The sequence below is a fragment of the Oryx dammah genome, unplaced genomic scaffold, assembly GCF_014754425.2.
Source record: "Oryx dammah isolate SB20612 unplaced genomic scaffold, SCBI_Odam_1.1 HiC_scaffold_22, whole genome shotgun sequence".
Taxonomy (NCBI): Eukaryota; Metazoa; Chordata; class Mammalia; order Artiodactyla; family Bovidae; genus Oryx; species Oryx dammah.
The window spans coordinates 32,924,211-32,943,140 of record NW_024070206.1 but is presented as its reverse complement, the minus strand read 5'-3'; the positions used below and the strand labels follow the sequence as shown (position 1 = coordinate 32,943,140).

Sequence of the window (18,930 nt, the reverse complement as noted above, 5' to 3'; positions counted from 1 at the left end):
TGACTTATCATAATCTAGTGTGAGATACAACTTTTCATTTTGCAATGTTTGAAAGATGATGGATGGTATATGTGGATTATGTGGGAAAATAATATATTCAGTGAGGTATTTTATGACTGTTATCAAGGATTTTACGGTTACTTAGGGTAATAAGCTTGCGTGTTATTTGTGGTCTGGTGTGCATCTCAGTGAATTTAGGCTGATGAAAACAAAAGAATTTAATTAATTCGCATGTGGGTGGGAGTTCAAAAAATGAACTTAGGTCCTTGGAAAATGCAAAAAATATATATGATTTTACTTTGTAATGTGTGACTATTAATTGAATTCCAAAATGTATCCAGTGTAATTGTGGTCAGAACATAACCTCACATGTTTACAGAAGTTAAAAACTGTTTCTTTTCCCTTTGATCCTTTTATGTTCTTCCCATAGAATTTTTCTTCAAAAAGAATGATTAAGAATTTCAAAGAAAATCATCTTCCGTGGAGAATATTTTTATTATAATTTTATTCTGGCTTGAATAGGTCTAGTTCTACATTTATAAGGACGTGGTTTAACCTTTGTTTCCAATGAGGCATAAGCTGATTGATGTTGCCTTTAAGAAAGCATTCATTTTTTTCAACTTTTGAGTCATTACATGTAAGATAGAGCTAATTAAGATATTGAAAATTTTTCATTTTTTTCTATTCTTAAGACATTTTCAGTTGTTTATTTTGAGATGTACCTTTATTTTCATTTCTTTGAAAATCTACAGAACTGTTTGTACTTCATAAAGCTATGATAAGCACCACAAAAACTAGAAATGGCCAATTAATCACCTTTTAAGTACCATGAGGTTTTGTCATTCTGGAGCATAGTGGGCATTCAGTATTGATGAATATTATTGCTTTATATATTAAGGCTGCATGCCAGGAAACATGCAGGGTATACAAGATAGCTAAGAAAATTTGCTTTGAAGTGCTTGCACTGTGAATGTCAGGCATGGCTTTAGAACTATGGTGATAAGAGTTCAGGTTGCTACACAAAGTCTGAAAAGCAGTAATTTGTTCTGTCCTCAGTGGCTCTGGAGCTGAGATGTATAGGATGAGTAGAAGTTTGTTAGGGAATGGAAGGCAGCATCAGTGAGACCTGGGAAGCAACAGGTATTCCTGAGGGTCCAGAATCCAGGGGCTTGTGGAAGGAGGAGGAAGACTTTGGAACAAGGAGATGCTGGGGAATAACTCAGAACATCTGACATTCTCTAGAACGAAAATTCCTGAAATAGAACTACCATATGATCTAGCAATTCTACTCCTGGGTATAAATCTCAAAAAAAAAGAAAAAGGAAAAAAAAAGACAGACTTTTTTGAAAAGAAAACATGCCCTCCAGTGATCATTTGCAGCCTTATTTACAGTTGCCAAGATATGGACGCAACCTAAGCGTACATCAACAGATGAATGGATAAAGAAGGCGTGATGTGGCGTACATATAAAATGGAATACTACTCAGCCATAGCTAGAATGAAGTTTTGCCACTTGTAGCAAAATGGATGGACTCGGAGGGGATTATACCAAGTGAAATAAGTTAGAAAAAGACAACTACTATATCACTTACATGTGGAATCAAAAATTAAAATTAACTAGTGACTATACCAAAAAAAGAAGCAGACTCACAGATAAAGAGAACAGTCTAGTGGTTACCAGTGGGGAATGAAGTGAGGGGAAATTTAGGGATGGAGAAGTAGTAGGTACAAACTGTTGGGTGTAAGACAGGCTAAAGGGATGTATTGCTTCCCTGGTGGCTCAGCCAGTAAAGAATCCGCCTGCAAGGCAGGAGACACAGGAGACACGGATTCGATCCCTGTGTCAGGAAGATCCCCTGGAGGAGGGCATAGCAACCCACTCAGTATTCTTGCCTGGAGAATCCCATGGACAGAGGAGCCTCATGGGCTATAGTCCCTGGGTCCCAAAGAGTCTGACACGACTCAAGCGATTTGGCACGCACGGCATGTGCGACATGGGGAATGTAAATAATATTTTATAATAACTATAAAATGAGTGTAACCTTTAAAAGTTGTATAAAAATTTCAAGATAAAAATTCCTTCAATAATGTAAAAATAAAATTTTTGCATTTCATGTTCAGTTCAGTCACGCAGTCATGTGCCACTGTTTGTGACACCATGGACTTCAGCACACCAAGCCTCCCTGTCCATCACCAACTCTTGGAATTTGCTCAAACTCATATCTATCGAGTTGTTGAGGCCATCCAGCCATCTCATCCTCTGTCATCCCCTTCTCCTCCTGCCTTCATTCTTTCCCAGCATCAAGGTCTTTTCCAATGAATAACATTTCATGTTACTAAGTTTTATTCTACCCTAAGCTGGATATAGATTTAGATGAATAATTGTTTTTGCCTTTGTAATATAATTCGTTTTATTTATTTATTTTTACAGTGAAGTTTAGCAACTGCAATGGGAAAAGAAAAGTACAGTATGAGAGCAGCGAGCCGGCAGATTTTAAGGTGGATGAAGATGGCATGGTGTATGCCGTGAGAAGCTTCCCCCTCTCCTCTGAACACTCGAAGTTCCTGATATACGCTCAAGACAAAGAGACTCAGGAAAAGTGGCAAGTAGCAGTAAAACTGAGCCTCAGACCAGCCTTACCTGAGGATTCAGTGAAGGTAGGGTATCTTAAGTATAACTTTGGAGGGACTTAATCAGGATTGTACAGTTTGAACTACGTGCATACTTTGCATCACATCAATGAGTGGCCAGTATTGGAATTTTTATCAACTTCAGTTGCTGCAGTACTATTTTGTTGTTGTTGTTGTATTGTTTTATCTTACAGGATATTTTAGATTAAATGTTTTATCAGCAATCCTAAACTGTATTTGAAAGATTTGTTTATACTTTGAGATTTATAACTTAAATTTACTTAGAAATAGTTGTTTGTTTTAAATTACTCAGAAGCTTTACAAGCTGTTAAACTTAACCACAAGATAAACAGTTGTTTATAAGATGTCATCAGCCAAACTTATGGCAGGGGAAGTAGAGGTTTACAGTAGTAACAGGAAAACATTTCTGCCAAGGAGTATTGGGTTTTTGTCTTGTCCCTCAATAATCAAATTGGGGAATTTGAATTATTTATACTATGGACGTGACTTTAAGGAATAATACACTCCCTCTGGTGGAAATTGCTGTAAGCCAAGATAAAACAAATAAGACACACTTTTAACAGAAAATTTATTTCAACTGAACATTTGCTAAGTACTTCTTTTGTGTAAGCCACTATTTTAAGAATTTTAAATAAGATACAATAACTTCTTCAGTAAAGTTATGATAACATATTAGTTTCTGAATATTATGGTTCTTTGAGTTAATTGGAAATAAATATGGGGCAATGCCATCCATACTCATATAATTGGTCTATGATTTTATGAACTATAACTGTTACATTAAAACATAAGAATACACATATTCATTGTTGGTATTGTAAATGTGAGAGCCACAGCAATAATCAAATGTGAATAAATATTAGAGAAAAAGGTATCATTTTTTCTCTTATACCAATGTTAGACTTTCATTATGTGAAATGTAATTTGTTAATCTATTAACTGTGAAGGGAAATCATGTCATTTGGGTAATATAAAATAAGGATCTGGTAACTAATTGAGTGAAAAGATGCTTTTGTTGTTGTTGAAGATAAACTGTGTTCCAGCAAACCAGCTTGGATGTTTGCATTGAAGCAGCATGGGCTAATGGCTAAAATGTCCACAGATACAGGGAAAAACAGAAGAAAATGTTGACATCCAGCAAAGATTAATACCCCATGTACAAAGTGGGTCATCTATAGCATCCATCATGGCTGACATAGGTTTAGAATAATTACAGCATTAATTCTGTGGGATTTAATAGGGTCATAAATATTTGAGACATTCCTTAGCAGTATGTATGAAACTTCTCTTGGAATTCAAATTATATTTTAGCACATCAAGATCTAAATTTAATGTACAGTAGCACATTACCTGAACTGTGGTTTAAACTAATGAGAAATGTATAAAAGGGTACTATTAAATTTTGCTCAATGTTAACTACTATCTAAGATGGCTTATAGAAACTGCAAATAGTTTACACAGCTGAGCCACCTAATACATTGTTTGGTATTACATTTTTCAATAAACAGTGTCACCCACAATTTTATGGTGAAAGTGGAAAATATCACTCAATTGTGTCCAGCTCTTTGCGACCCCATGGACTATACAGTCCATGGAATCCTCCAGGCCAAAATACTGGAGTGGGTAGCTGTTCCCTTTTCCAGGGGATCTTCCCAACCCAGGGATCGAACCCAGGTCTCGCCGTGTTGCAGGCGGATTCTTTACCAGCTGAGCCACCGGGGAAGCCCACAATTTTATGGTGCTTTCTATTCTTTTAATAGGGGGATGAGGACAGGGCCTCCAGACTTATTTTCTTGCCCATAATAAGGTGTGATTCTACACTTACGGGTATCCATTGATATTGATGTACTTTCAGAAAGTGTTTTTCTAGTACTCAGGAATGTTTCTTGTATTTTCATGTGAAGGAATCACGAGAAATAGAAGAAATAGTATTCCCAAGACAAGTGACTAAGCACAATGGCTACCTGCAGAGGCAGAAGAGAGACTGGGTTATTCCTCCCATCAACTTGCCAGAAAACTCCAGAGGGCCTTTTCCTCAAGAGCTCGTCAGGGTAGGGTGACACAATTTCACTGATCTCTGTGGCATGTGTTCAGTGTATGTTAGAAGTGCTTTTGTCTCTTTTTTCCACGAAGTAGAGTTTAACACATGTATGTACTATTTTGTATTGATGAAATGTCTCTAGGGTTGTAAAGAGTCTCTTTTTCACTACTTTGGGTTATTTACAGGCAGAGCTTTCTGTGGGTCCGTCCAGTGTGCCATGGATGCTGAAGTTTGTTCAGTGCCTGAATATATAGACCCTAGCTGCCTCATGCATTCATACCCACACGGTACCCTTCCCCTTCCACCTTATCTTCCCTGTCTGAAAGCTGCATTCCCCATGATGATCTTTGCCCTCTACAGATAGCTTCTGGGCCAAAGGAAAAATAAAGGGGCAATCATTGCTAAAAATGACGGTACTGAGTGCATTTGAGAGTTTTTTAAAGAAATAAAAAAAATGACCTCTGATACCATTAACGGACTCCCTGGGGCTGCGCAAAAAACATAGGCTTTCAGATTTGAAGAGCAAGATTTTTTTTTTCCAGTTACTCTAAATGCATGCTATCAGACCCGGGGTCGGTGGGGGGAAATGACAGACATTTCTATATGCTTAGTAAAATTAGCAACATTATTTATTACAAAAAGAAAATGAGAACTAGTTGTATTCTCAAATTTAGTAGAAAGTAATGTTTCTGTATATGATTAATTTAGCATTTCAATACATTCTTACTGAAGGCTGTATTTTTTAATGGCATTTATTTGTGTTGTCCAGTCTATGGTAATATGCATTATAATTAGGTTTAACAATGAAATATGGAACCTCCAAATCAAGGTGTTTTCTATGTTTCTACTTTAATGGAGAATGAGAAAATTAAAGAATTTTGCCTTAACTAAAAAAACAAGACAAAAACTGGATTCTATTACTGGATTTAAAGTATTTGTCTAATATACAGATATTTCTTATTACCACCTCCAAACAGTATTGCTCAAATGCCCTTTTTTCTGTTCTAGTCTTCCTCCCTTTCTGCAGCCTGTTTCTATGATGTTAGGAACAGCAAAGGATGTATATGTTCCACTCATCTTGTAAGCTTCTTTTTCCAGGAAATGTTGTATTTAGAGGAGAAAGCAGTGAGCCTGTAACAGATATAATTTTTATGCATAAGAGAAATCTATTATAAAATCATTTCTTGCATGTTTTGTTATTAATAAAGAATTTGGGGTATTGGGTGCCAACTTAATATGGGAAGCTTTGGTTGCAATGAAAAACATCAGCACAATGCAAGTACAGCAATCTGACTCCCAGGCTCAACCATAATCTTAGAGTTCCCACCTAAGGCTCTTTCACACTATGAATAGACAGTTATTTCTTGTCCTAACTGATGCAAAAAAGTAAATAGTGTTTTCTTCATTAAATTGGACACCTGTTACTGGGTTAAATATTCTAACCTCCAAATTTCCAGGAGAGACTTTGATTATGTTTAAAAATGGACGCTCCTTAATTTTGACTTTTGCACTGCTCCTAGTGAGTGTTCTTTAGATGTTAACATTGGCCCAGTCCTTCTAGTGACAGGTGACATCTCTCTTGAAGCCCATCACCAGGAGGCAAGAACACGGAATAGGACTGGGAGAGCTTCAAGAATTTTCTGGGAAGAAATGGTATATGTTTGGAAGAGGCCGTGAGGTGTAGCATGCTCTGCCTCTGATAATGAGCTCGTTTAGTCCCTCATTTAACGTGACTGTCTTCTTGACCCTCAGATCAGATCCGATAGAGATAAAAACCTTTCTCTGCGGTACAGCGTAACTGGGCCGGGAGCTGACCAGCCTCCAACTGGTATCTTCATTATCAACCCCATCTCAGGTCAGCTGTCAGTAACCAAGCCTCTGGATCGTGAGCTGATAGCCCGGTTTCATGTAAGATTTCAACCAGCTGCTAATTCTTTGTATTAACAGTCTTCCAAATTTGTGCAAGGTTTAACATTTGTCTCTCATATTAGTCTTAAAGCTTTGATCCTGACTGTTTTAATGCCAGAAATGTATTTGTAGCCTTTTCAATTTATTTTAATATTTTTTTATTTTTATAAAACAATTGTTTTTATAGAATTGATGAGTGCTCATGGTAAACAAAAAATGCCAAGGAAAAACTAAAAATTGCCTTAAGTCATATTACTATTTGTATGCTGATACTTGCCTTCAGATATGTGGTTAAGAACTTACAGGAACAAATTTCCATGAAAGAGATCAAAGCTATTTCATGTAAATTACATACTGATCATTACATTAGCTGTATAGTATTCCACTGAATATATATAAACTATAATTTTAACAGCAGTTTCTTATAAATATATTGGTTTGGTCCAAAAGTTCATTTGGGTTTGTTGTAAGACTTCATAGCAAAACCCTAATGAACATTTTGGCCAACCAAGTACATTTATGTTTGTCAGTTTATCTCCTGATATTATGATTGCCATTAATTAGCATCATACAAAATGGATAGCATATTTTCATTTTGTTATTTGTTGATCATATTATCTCCAGAAAGATATGCCATTTTTATCTGCCTACTGAGAATTAAGATTTCCCTTTTCTGCATAACCCTGCCAATACTTGGTTTCATTAACCTACCAATCTGAGCAACCATTTCTTAGATATATTATCCAGTTATATTTCTTATGCTAATTTTGTTGTTTTTCTATTTTATTCATTTCTTGATGGAGTTATAACAGCTTTTATATATAGTTGTGCTGTGTGTGCTTAGTTGCTCAGTCATGTCTGACTTTTTGCGGCCCCATGGACTTTAGCCCAACAGGCTCCTTTGTCCATGGGGATTCTCCAGGCAAGAATACTGGAGTGGGTCGCCATGCCCTCCTCAAGTGGTTCTTCCCAACCCAGGGGTCGAATCCAGGTCTCCCACATTGCAGCCTCCTGCAGTTCTTTACCATCTGAGCCACCAGGGAAACCCTTATATATAGTTATATGTTCTTATTTTTAAATATATGTATGTGTTTAAAACTGATTTTCCCAATTAAAAATTGTATTGAGTATTTAAAAAGTCAAGAATTAATACTAAAGTATAAATTCCAGAAAGCATTTTTCTTTCCTTTTCTTTCTAGCCATGCTTGCCCATTTTTCTGGAAGAGGATTTCAACAATTTTTTTTCATGTGTTTAATAGAGAAACCTAAATTGGTCTTTATTCCTACTCCAATTTCTATATGAATAGCTAGTAAAACTTTTAATGAAAGTATTATTTTCTCTTAGAAAAGAATATAGGTACAATGTAAAAACTTTTCAAATAATACAGTATTAGTAATAAAGTAAGAAGAATTTGCAATCCCAGTACATAAACTAGTCACTTTTCTTTAAGTTTGGTAATATTCTGTAAGATGTTTCTTTGTGTATAGATTCACAAATATATATTTTTTGAAATTGGGATTATTCTCTGAAACCAACTTTTGTCACTTAGCAATCATAAGATTTAGCATCTTTCCACATCTGGAATCATTATTTGTTTCTATTATTATTTTTGATTGCTTGCTCTAACATAATTGTAACTAATTACCTACTGGGAGATACCTGGATGATTTAGTCCTTTCTACTTTATTTTACAACTATAAATCATGCAGCAATGAACAGCTTTCTGTACATTTTCCCATTATGTCCTCAGAAAAAATTCCTAAAATTGGAATTATTTGATAAATATAGTGAAATTGTTCTCTTGAAGAGTTGTATTGTGTTCCAGTTCCTCCCCACTATAAAACAGATACTTTCCATTCCATTATCAATTCCAGGCATTATTTATTTATTGCCAGTGCTATTTCTAAAAAATTTGTCTTGATGCTTTAAGTTGCATATGTTGAATATCCAATTAAAGTAAATTCCCTATTCCTGTCTTATGTTGAATTTGGGGTGGGAAAGTTGTTACCTCTTCCTCCACCTACTTATAATAACCTTTTATCTACTAGAGATGTTGATGCATGATTTTCATATATTTCCTTTGTTGTTATTTGTTTTCAAACTTTGTGTATAATTTTTCCCTCACTGTAACTTACAGGTTTAACGTTCTGACATTTGTCCTTCTTTTGATTTGATCGTGCATTCTGGCTTTCTTTCTTATTTGTGAACTGTTGGCTGTGCTGGGTCTTTGTTGCTGCGTGGGCTTTTCTCTGGTTGTGGCGAGCCTACCCTCTAGTTGTGGCACTCTGCCTTCTCATTGCAGTGGCTTCTTTTCTTGCAGAGCACGGTCTCTAGGGCGCAAAAGCTTCAGTAGTGTGGCTCCCAGGCTCGAGAGCACAAGCTAAATAGTTGTGGCACATGTGCTTTAGCTGCTCTGTGGCGTGTGGGATCTTAGTTCACAGACCAGAGATCAAACCAGTATCTCTTGAATTGGCAGGTGAATTCTTTACCATTGAGCCACAGGGGAAGCCCCCCATTCTGGCTTTCTGGGATTGTTTAAAAAGATCTTTCCTACTCCAAGATGCTAATCTCCTGCATTTTATCTGTTTTATTTATTTATTTATATTTGCATCTAAATGTTTAACCTCTGTGGAGTTTATTTTAGTAAAAAAGAAAGGTATATAGATCAACTTTGCTTTTCCTTTATGGCCAGCCCAGTTGTCCCAACACTATACACTGATTTAGGATTCCGATTGATTTAGCATCAATGTCATGATCATACTTAGTTGTCCCATACTTTTTATGCCACTTATGCTAATGTGTTTTTTAGACTATTTTTCTCATTAATATATTTTTTGAATTTTTGCACTTGTACAAATTTTTAAATTAAGTTTTGAAAATTACTATGTAAATACATATAGATATATGGTAGAGCAAGACACCCTAGACATAAACTGGCAAATAAGCATATGAAAAACTAAAAATGCATTTTAAATCCCAAGTATCACTCAACTCTCTCCTCCCAAGGGCCTTGATTGTTTTACCAACCAATGCTCTTAAAAGCCTTAATGAGCACGTAATTCTAATGCTTTTTATTAATACATTGTTCTAAAATATAAAGAAGTTTTCAAGCCTTTTACAAAACAGCATCACGTTAATAGGGAAATTTAGTAAAGGCAGCAGGGCTTCCCAGGTGACGCAGTGGTGAAGAATCCACCTGCCAATGCAGGAGATTCAAAAGACGCAAATTTGATCCCTGGGTTGGGAAGATCCCCTGGCATAGGAAATAGCTACCCACTCCAGTATTTTTGGCTGGCAAATTCCATGGACAGAGGAGCCTGGAGGGCTACACTCCAGGGGGTTGCACAGAGTAAGACATGACTGAGCACACACACGGATGGAGTAAAGTAGCATACAGTAGACCAGTCTCTAATTAGGCTAGTCTGTAATTTATGAGTACAAAAAATAACAATCCAAAAATTCTAAATGTTTCTTCTGTATGAGTTCTTACTGGCTGAAGTCATGTGGTTAAATCTCAAAAAATAAATATTTTCAGGTCAGTGTTGGGGTAAATTCTTGCTCTCCACATTCTCACTACTTGCACATAAATGAGCAATATTGATAACAAAATAGAATTAATTATATAATGGCAGGGACAGTTCAGTATTAATATCTCTTAATGTAATATATTAAATAAGTCAAGGGAAAAAGAGATTCTATATGTGTTGAAAAGGCTTGTATAATAAAATTTACAGTTTCATGTGCTAAATAACCTCAAAATTGAAAAAAACGATATGTTAATGATTCTTTAAGTTGATAAAGTATATCCAGCAGAAACCAGTAGCCAGCATCATCCTTAACAGAAAAATCATAGAAGCATCGCCTTTAAAAAGAAACAATTCAGTGGAATAAACAATTCAGTGGAATACTACACAGCCTTTGGAAAGATTGAAATGGTTTTCTATGTGCTGGATGAAAAGATATTGAAGATATTTTGCCAAGAGTAACTGACTGATTACATTTGTTTAAAAAAGAAGAAAAAAGATAAAATTTCTAGAATACCTGTAATACTGAGAACTCAACCTTGGGAGAGGAACAAACTGTCTTATGTACTTTTACTGTTTATGAGTGAATGACTTTTACAATAAAAAGAGTCAAAATCCCGTGTGCACACTTCATTCTTTCCGAATTCTCATCTTTTCTCTTGTTCTCTATGACTCCTTTAGGCCAATTCCACATTTTTGATTACTCTGACTCTTTTGTATAGATTTAGCGAAAGAATTTGGAAGCTGGACCGAACTGGCTTAGGACAGGGGCTCTGTCAATAAACTGAGTAAAGTTACTTAGCTTTTCTGAAGCTCGATTTCTTTGCCTTCAAAGGTGGATCGTTTCTGCTTCACTCTTTTGTATACAGATTAGAGTCATAGAGCTCTGAGCCAGATGCCTTTCAGCTGTATCTCCCTTAATAATAGAGTTTGGCTAACTTGAATTTTGATGGGAAGAATAGCTTTTGGTTTTCATCCATCTGTGCTGTTTATGGCTATGGTTATGGTATCTTTTATCTTCTCACAGGAGACCTAAATCCATTAAATCATTTCATTTTCTAATTACTCTTGCAGTTGAGGGCACATGCAGTGGATATTAATGGAAACCAAGTGGAGAACCCCATCGACATTGTCATTAACGTTATCGACATGAATGATAACAGACCTGAGTTCTTGCACCAGGTTTGGAATGGGACAGTTCCTGAGGGATCAAAGCCGGGTAAGTTGGAAGATCATAATTTGGAGGTTCCTTGAGGAAATACAATGTTATTCAGCACTCGTATATAAGCTAAACGAGAAATCACGTGAGCCTTTAGTGTCATTTCCTTTCATTCATGCTGCTTTTAGGCAAGACTTAATTCATTATATTTAATTTTTTTAATTTAATTTTGAATTTAAGAAAGCCTTGACATTTAAACTTAACGCTCTATATTTCCTTCACCATCTCTACTGGTTTGTACATAAGCCAATTTATAGATATAACTATGTCTTAAACTGGCACTTTTCCTGGTTCAGATACACTTGTCTGTATCTCAGAAGAGTAGAGGGGTGGGGGCAGCTGGGGTGGGAAGACGGGGCTGTGCAGGAAGTTCAACCATCTGTGGCTCTGAGTCACATTTTAGAGTCGAGTTCGTCGGTATTTTAAAATACAGGAAAAAAAATCAAAGCATGTTAAACATATCTTTACTAAAACACAAGGCTTATACATATATTCTAAAGATAAATAAACGTTGTGCTCTTTTGCCTGGGGAAGGCTTTTGGTTTTTTAAAATCGTCCCTTGGTCCTTTTTCCTCTATTATTTCCAATTTTATCAGAATTATCGTTTCATAAAAATTACCAAGAGTAAATCATTACAGGTATATTTACTATGCATATGCGCATGCATTTCCATAAAGCCTTCCCATAAATAAATGACTCTGAATGATCAGGAAATGTAAAGACATTTCATGAGTCAATTTCCTGCATTTGTTCTGTAAGTTTGAAAACATCTTTCTAGGCAAGATTTGATAGAGTCATTAATCTAAATTAAACTAAAATGCAATGTTGTAAGCAATATTTTGATTCAAGATTCCAAAACACATTTTTTGTTTTGTTTTGTTTTGTTTTAACCATTCAGCAGATGTTTATAGAGCACATACTGTATGCCAGACATTGTTCCAGCACTGTAGATACAGCCGTGATAAGTTAGTTGTGCCCTGTTGGAGCTTAAAATCTAGTAGAGGAGAACAGTAAAAGGCAAACAAGCAAGCAAATGTTTTAGGGAAAAAAATAAAGTTTTGGAAAAAAAATAATCAAACTTGGCACATAGTCAAATAGGATGTCTTGTTCAGAAGGACAAGCTCTGAAAAGAGATTTGAAGTATGTGAACAAGCCTTAGTTAATTCTGGGGCCAGAAAAAAAAAAAAAAATGTACCCTGTAGAGGGAACACTGGCTGTAAAGGCAGTACATCAAACTGATCTTAAGAGTACTAAAGAAGAAGGTAGCCTGGAGATGTAGCATTTTATAAGCCAAGTCTTACAAAAATTGCATGGAGCAAACCATCTTAAATAATAACGTTTTCGCTCTACTTCTCAATTGCAGTTTGTCTAACTAGTTTGAATGCATTTGATCGTAATGCTTTGTAGACTTCCTTTCCATAATATCTAATAAATTTGAGTCCTTGAGTTTGTTACAATGTTCTTTTAATCACCTCGGAAATAATGAACCCCAGTGCAATACCCCCTATTCAGTATACCAAGACAGTCATGCATGGAATGATTCCTCATGACCTCAGTAAATGGAGTATGTGTTGTTACGCACTTGGCTTACTTTCAGAAAGTGACTTAGGCTTTGTGGAGAATCATACCCCACATGTCATTTTAGATTCTACTGCACAATGGAAGAAAGCGGCAGAGGGAAGGAATCAGTGGCCATAAAAGATGTTTCAAATGACATCTATGTTACTTATTGTTTGCATTTTATATAAATGAAGGGATATATAAGATATATATCTGAAGGGATCCTTTCTTTGAATCATATAGTGAATTTGTCTTTTAAGTATATGGAAACATTTAGTCTTTATACGTCTGTAAAAAAAATTTTTAACAATTTTCCTTTCAAGCAACTCAACTATATTTTATATCTTTTGAAGTGAGTTCTGTTCTTATCAATAGTGTTTTAATCAAAGCTAAATGATTAAAATGTTGGTCTGAAAAAGTAGAAAGGGACTTCCTTGGCGATCCAGTGGTTAAGATTTTGCTTAAAATCCCTGATCAGGGAGCCAAGAACCCACGTGCCTCTTGGTCAAAACACCAAAACATAAAATGAGAGCAATACTGTAACAAATTTGCTAAAGACTTTAAAAATGGCCCACATTTTTAAAAACATTAGTTATTTTGTAAACAAACAAAAAGTGAAATGAAGATTGCTGAAGAAGGTAAATATCCCTTCTGTTTGGGAGACACTGACATGAAAGGCAACCATTCATTTTCCATGTCTGTTGTCTAGGAACATACGTGATGACGGTCACTGCGATTGATGCTGACGATCCAAACGCCCTCAATGGGATGTTGAGGTACAGAATCCTGTCCCAGGCTCCAAGCACCCCTTCGCCCAACATGTTTACAATCAACAATGAGACTGGGGACATTATCACGGTGGCAGCTGGCCTTGACAGAGAAGTAAGCCAACCGAAATCTGTATTGAGTTTGCTTGTAATCTTAAAAGTGCACTGGCTCACATCTATCTTGTCTCCATGCTCAGTGGAGACAAAAAAGTCCCCCTGCCAATGCAGGAGACTCAGGTTCGATCCCTGGGTCGGAAAGATCCCTTGGAGAAAGAAATGACTCCAATATCCTTGCCTGGGAAGTCCCATGGACAGAGGATCCTGGTGGGCTACGATCTACGGGGTCACAAAGAGTCGGACACGACTGAGCAACTGAGCACACACAGAATAACATCTCCACAAGATTATTCATGTGTTCATGGTCATGAAGTAATCGATTGTACTCTTTTACAGAATTTCAAGTTGGTTAAATGATGTCTGTAAACTGGATAAATCATTGCTGGTCCATGTAATATTTAGGGTGGTCATTGACTAAGTTAAGCCAGTAACCTTCTGGTATCTACTTTTTGAACTTCTTCACATTTTCTGTTTTCCCTCATACTCAAAGGATTTGATAAGGAATTAAATTTAAAATCGTGCCCAAATCAAGTGTACATACATTTAGGATAATTTTTAACATTCATATTTTGAAGAGGCTACAAATGACACGTGTGATGAGGTTTTTTTTTTGTAATCCTTGATTTAGTACAGAAGAGATGATCACCTTCTCTTTAAGATGAACTTAACAGGTTTGAACACCAAGAACTGCCTGCGTTCCACTGACAGGGCTTTAAAGTTATAAACACAGAGAAACACACTTCTGGCATATACTTTGTTGTAAAGGCATACGGTGTTGACAGTATTGAAATATTATGTCGGATCACAGTCTGAGAAGGAATAGGTGTTTCATTCCTTCTAGACGGGTCGTCTCGCTCTGACAGAGCTGAGCCCACCACGCTGTGGCACCCTGCTGTGTTCTGTTCACATGATTCCTTCTGCCAGAAACATCTTGCCAGTTTTTCTTGATCTTGAACCCTCCAGTTCCTCACATTGCCATTCAAGCCCTGCTTATATCCTTTCCTGAAAATTCCAGCCCTACTGAATTTTCCTATACCCTTTCTCCATTCTGTTCTAACCATTTTTTAGCAATTCTCAAGGTCATTATTGACCATCAGTAATCATTGTGTGAGTGAATTATCAAAGTGCCGACTCATAGAGATTTGTGTCTGTAGGTTTCTAGCTGAGCCAGCTTCTATCGTAATGAGACCTCGTATTATGTGTATCAAAAGGAAACATTAGACCTACCATCATAAATATTATTGACAAGGATTTTAGGGCTCAGTTTTTATGACATTTTATTTGTCTTAGTAAGTAGCATCCACTGGAATTGGATCAAAGAAAACATTACTATTTCAATTCATTATGTACGCAAGATAGAGGTGGCAACACTTTAATAAAGTAATATGAGCCAATCAAGATTACTTAATTCATAATTGAGCCCAGAACCTTCCTTAGGAGTCAGATGGATGGCTAGTTTAACTCCCAGGTGCCAACAGCTCTTGCTCTGGGAATATTTTGCACCAGAGATTGCTGAAATTTAGCTTTTGCAGTAGTACCTTTAGTTCAGTGATATCTGGAACATGTATATCTTTTCACCTCTTCCATTACTGTATAAAATACTATTCTTAAATGTCAATAAATTCAGCATGAATACTGTATTTTACAGGAAAATATAGCATATTTTTTTTTAATATTCTCAGGAGTGCCAGGCTGCTCACATCCTAAGGAGGTATATAGCTCATCTCCCAAACCTAATATTTCTCTTTCATTTCACACTCTCATTGTGAGATACAGAAATGGGACTTCATCTTGTTTTCATATAGTAATATTCCTATCACATTTAGCCTGGCTGTTTTATGAAAAGCAAGAGGCATAGAGAATGAAAGATAGCTTTGTCAAAGCAAACCAACCGTATTTAAAAATCAAAGAGACTGTATTTAGTTTAGGGGGTGAAAGTTGCAAATCAGGCTATACTTTGGTTAAGTATATCTTGCGGTGGCCGGAAGCGACTATGCACAACCCGATGAAATGAAAGTGGACATGAATTCAAAGCCATAGAATCACAAGTTAGATACAGCTTGAGAAATTGCCTCTTGACAGTGACGCTATTAAACACAACAGTGAGTTACTAGGGAAAACAATGGAAAACCTTCCTTTTCTGAAAGTCATTTAACATGGCAGAATATATCTATGTCAGATGGTTTATGGTAATTCTGCCTGAGGCCAGGGATAAATTATGCTGACTTCTCCAGGCCTCATGTAAGCTGGAGATGCTTTTATTTCTGTTAGACTTCACGGTTTTCTTTCTGTCCAAAGTCATTTCCATTGTCATCCTCCCAAGATGGACGACACCTTTAAGTGATTGAACTCCTAATCATTGAAATGCTTACTGCGATTTAGCTTTTTATTTTCCTTTCATCTCCAGATTTAAAAAAATTCCAGTTCTTGGGGTTCTACGACCTAAAGCTTCACGACACTCACCAGTCTTCAGTTTTTTAATCTCCATGTGATTTCTTTTACTTTTTATCTTTTAGTTTTCTAAATATATTTTTAAAATTTATTTTCTTAAAGTATAATTGTTTTACAATGTGCTAATTTCTGCTGTACAACAAAGTGATTCAGTTATATATATGTGTGTGTGTGTGTGTGTGTATATAGTGTGCCGTGTTGTGCTTAGTTGCTCAGTCATGTTCCCACTCTTTGTGACCCCATGGACTAGAGCCTGCCAGGCTCCTCTGTCCATGGGGTTCTCTTGGCAAGAATACTGGAGTGGGTTGTCGTTTCCTCCTCCAGAGGATCTTCCCAACCCAGGGATTGTACCCAGGTCTCCCCCATTGCAGGCGGATTCTTTACCAACTGAGCCACCAGAGAAGCCCATCTATCTATCTATCTATCTATCTATTTTATATATATATAATATATATAGTTTGAGATTCTCAGGTGGCTCAGTGGGAAGAATCTGCCTGGCACTGCAGGAGCTGCTGGAGACACAGGTTCTATCCCTGGGTGGGGAAGATCCCCTGGAGGAGGACGTGGCAAACCACTACAGTGTTCTTGCCTGGAAAATCCCATGGTGGGCCACAGTCCATGAGGCTGCAAAGAGTGAGACACGCTGAGCACACACACACACGTATATGGTTCATTAATGGACAGTGAGTCTAGCACCTTGTGCTTTACAGTAGGGCCTTGTTGTTTGTCAATCTGACTTCTTGTTGCCTGACTTGGTGGTAACCTTTCCTGGCATTTTCTTCTTTTCTCCAGCTTTTATATGTCCATCTCCTGCCCTTTTTGGTCAGGACTATTGATGATCTGCTTCATTAGGTTTGAATAATTCTGGCTTTACCTGTTATGGGCTATTTGACCTTTAGTGCCTTATCCTGAAACCTCAGCTCTCCCATCTGTAAATGGAGGTGATAATATTACATCTACTTCATGGGACGATTGGAAGGATTACATAACCCAAAGCGTATAGCATTCAGCACAGTGTCCAATGCATGTTAGCTCTCCTTTTCCCATGACCATCACAGATCTAGCCTCAACATCCAGTGGCACCACTTTGACTTCTCACAATTTTTCTCATGGCAATGAAAGAATTACACTTCCTGTTTTCCAAGCCAAGTAATACGTTCACTTGGGCTCTCAATTCTGAGTTCTTTCCTAAAGGAATGTTCTCTTGTCTTCTCTGGTCTTGGTCTTGCCTCCTCTGAAGGGTCTTTCCTAGAAACCTGACTGGTTCCTTCATAATCCTCGACCAGCTGTCTCCCCTCTGGTTGAAGGGCTCTCCAAGACCCACAGCCTGAAGTCAGAGCTCTTCAACGTGGTGCCCCAGACCCTCTAGCATGCTGGTCCCAAAGCCTTCCTTAGTCTGAGCTCCTAGAATTCCTTACTTCCTGCTAGGAAGCCAGTGATGGCCTCCGCCCATACAGCCACATGCCCGTCCTTGTACAGATCTGAGCTTCTCTGTTCTTCTGTGTCTGTTGTTTCTTCTGCCTGAAGGTTCCTTTGCCATCTTCCTCTAGAGCAGGCTAATACCCGCTCTCTGAGAGCCGGCCCTCAGCCCCTCCCAGGGGTATCTACCCATAATGCCCTGTGTTCCTCCAGATATACAGACTGTGTTCCATGGACATCTTATCTGCCTTCCAGCTCCTGATATTCAGTGAGGTCCCTATGTTCCTCTTCTTTTCACCCTGAACAGAAACCTGGAAGAAAAGTTCAAGTTATTAGATTTTCTTCTTTGTGTCAACACCAGACTCCCAAGGGCAGCCATACTTGCCCTTCACTCCCACCCATTCTTGGTCTCCTTGGAATCTGGCTTTCCACCTGCTCCCCCGTCTCAGGACACACTCACGCCATGCATTTATTGGAGAGCCCTCACATTGTGCAGCAGTTAATGGTACAGACTCTGGAATCAGAGAGAGCGGGATTCAAGCCTTTTTTCTCCTATTTCCAGCTCATGTCAGTGGGTGCTTCCCTGCTCTGCTAAGCCTTGGTTTCCTACTCTGTAAAATGAGGATAAAAATAGTCCACTTGCCTTATCAGTTTATTTTGAGACACAACATAAAGTGTGGCTCATACTTAGTGCTCATTCTCAATAGATGTCATTTTTTATTATCAAGGCCCATAGAACAATGCCAGCATACAGTAAGCATTCAAAAAATGTTTAGCCTACAAATTTATAAGGTAGATAGTACTGTCAGCCCTACCTCACAGATGAGGGAACTGGGGACTGTGCATTTAAGAATTTGAACAGGGTCACAAACCTGCACTTCCCTCCTAGGACCTTATGATGTTATTACTTACTTGTCCATCCCCAGCCCAATGCATCCAAAAGCAAACCTGTCATCTCCCTAAACCTGTGCTTCCTGAGGAATTTCCAACATGACCAGCACCCCCTCCCCAGTTTCCCAAGATCACGATCAACAACTTCATTGTGCCCTGCTATCCATCCATTGATTGATTTAATCAAGTTCTTCTCAATTTACTCACCAAGTTCATCTTGCATTTATTCTTCCCTCTAGGCTTGAAGGACTGGTTGAGATGCACCTCTTAAAGACTGCTCCCATCATTTCTTCCTGCTCTTACTATGGTTGCATTGCACATTTAGCCACATGATCCATTCATATTTGTCGCTTTCATTTGTCTCTTTGTCTTAACGGCAG

General features: G+C 37.5%; 1 protein-coding gene across 1 annotated transcript in view; it reads left to right on the top strand.

The window, feature by feature from the left end:
- The window catches only part of CDH2 (cadherin 2), a 241,712-nt gene that overhangs the window by 173,465 nt on the left and 49,317 nt on the right, over positions 1-18,930 (top strand). Inside the window, exons 3-7 of the mRNA XM_040264779.1 lie at positions 2,432-2,658; positions 4,557-4,703; positions 6,446-6,601; positions 11,201-11,345; positions 13,615-13,787. Of these exons, the coding sequence (XP_040120713.1) occupies positions 2,432-2,658; positions 4,557-4,703; positions 6,446-6,601; positions 11,201-11,345; positions 13,615-13,787 (848 nt within the window). The remainder of the gene's footprint in view (positions 1-2,431; positions 2,659-4,556; positions 4,704-6,445; positions 6,602-11,200; positions 11,346-13,614; positions 13,788-18,930) is intronic.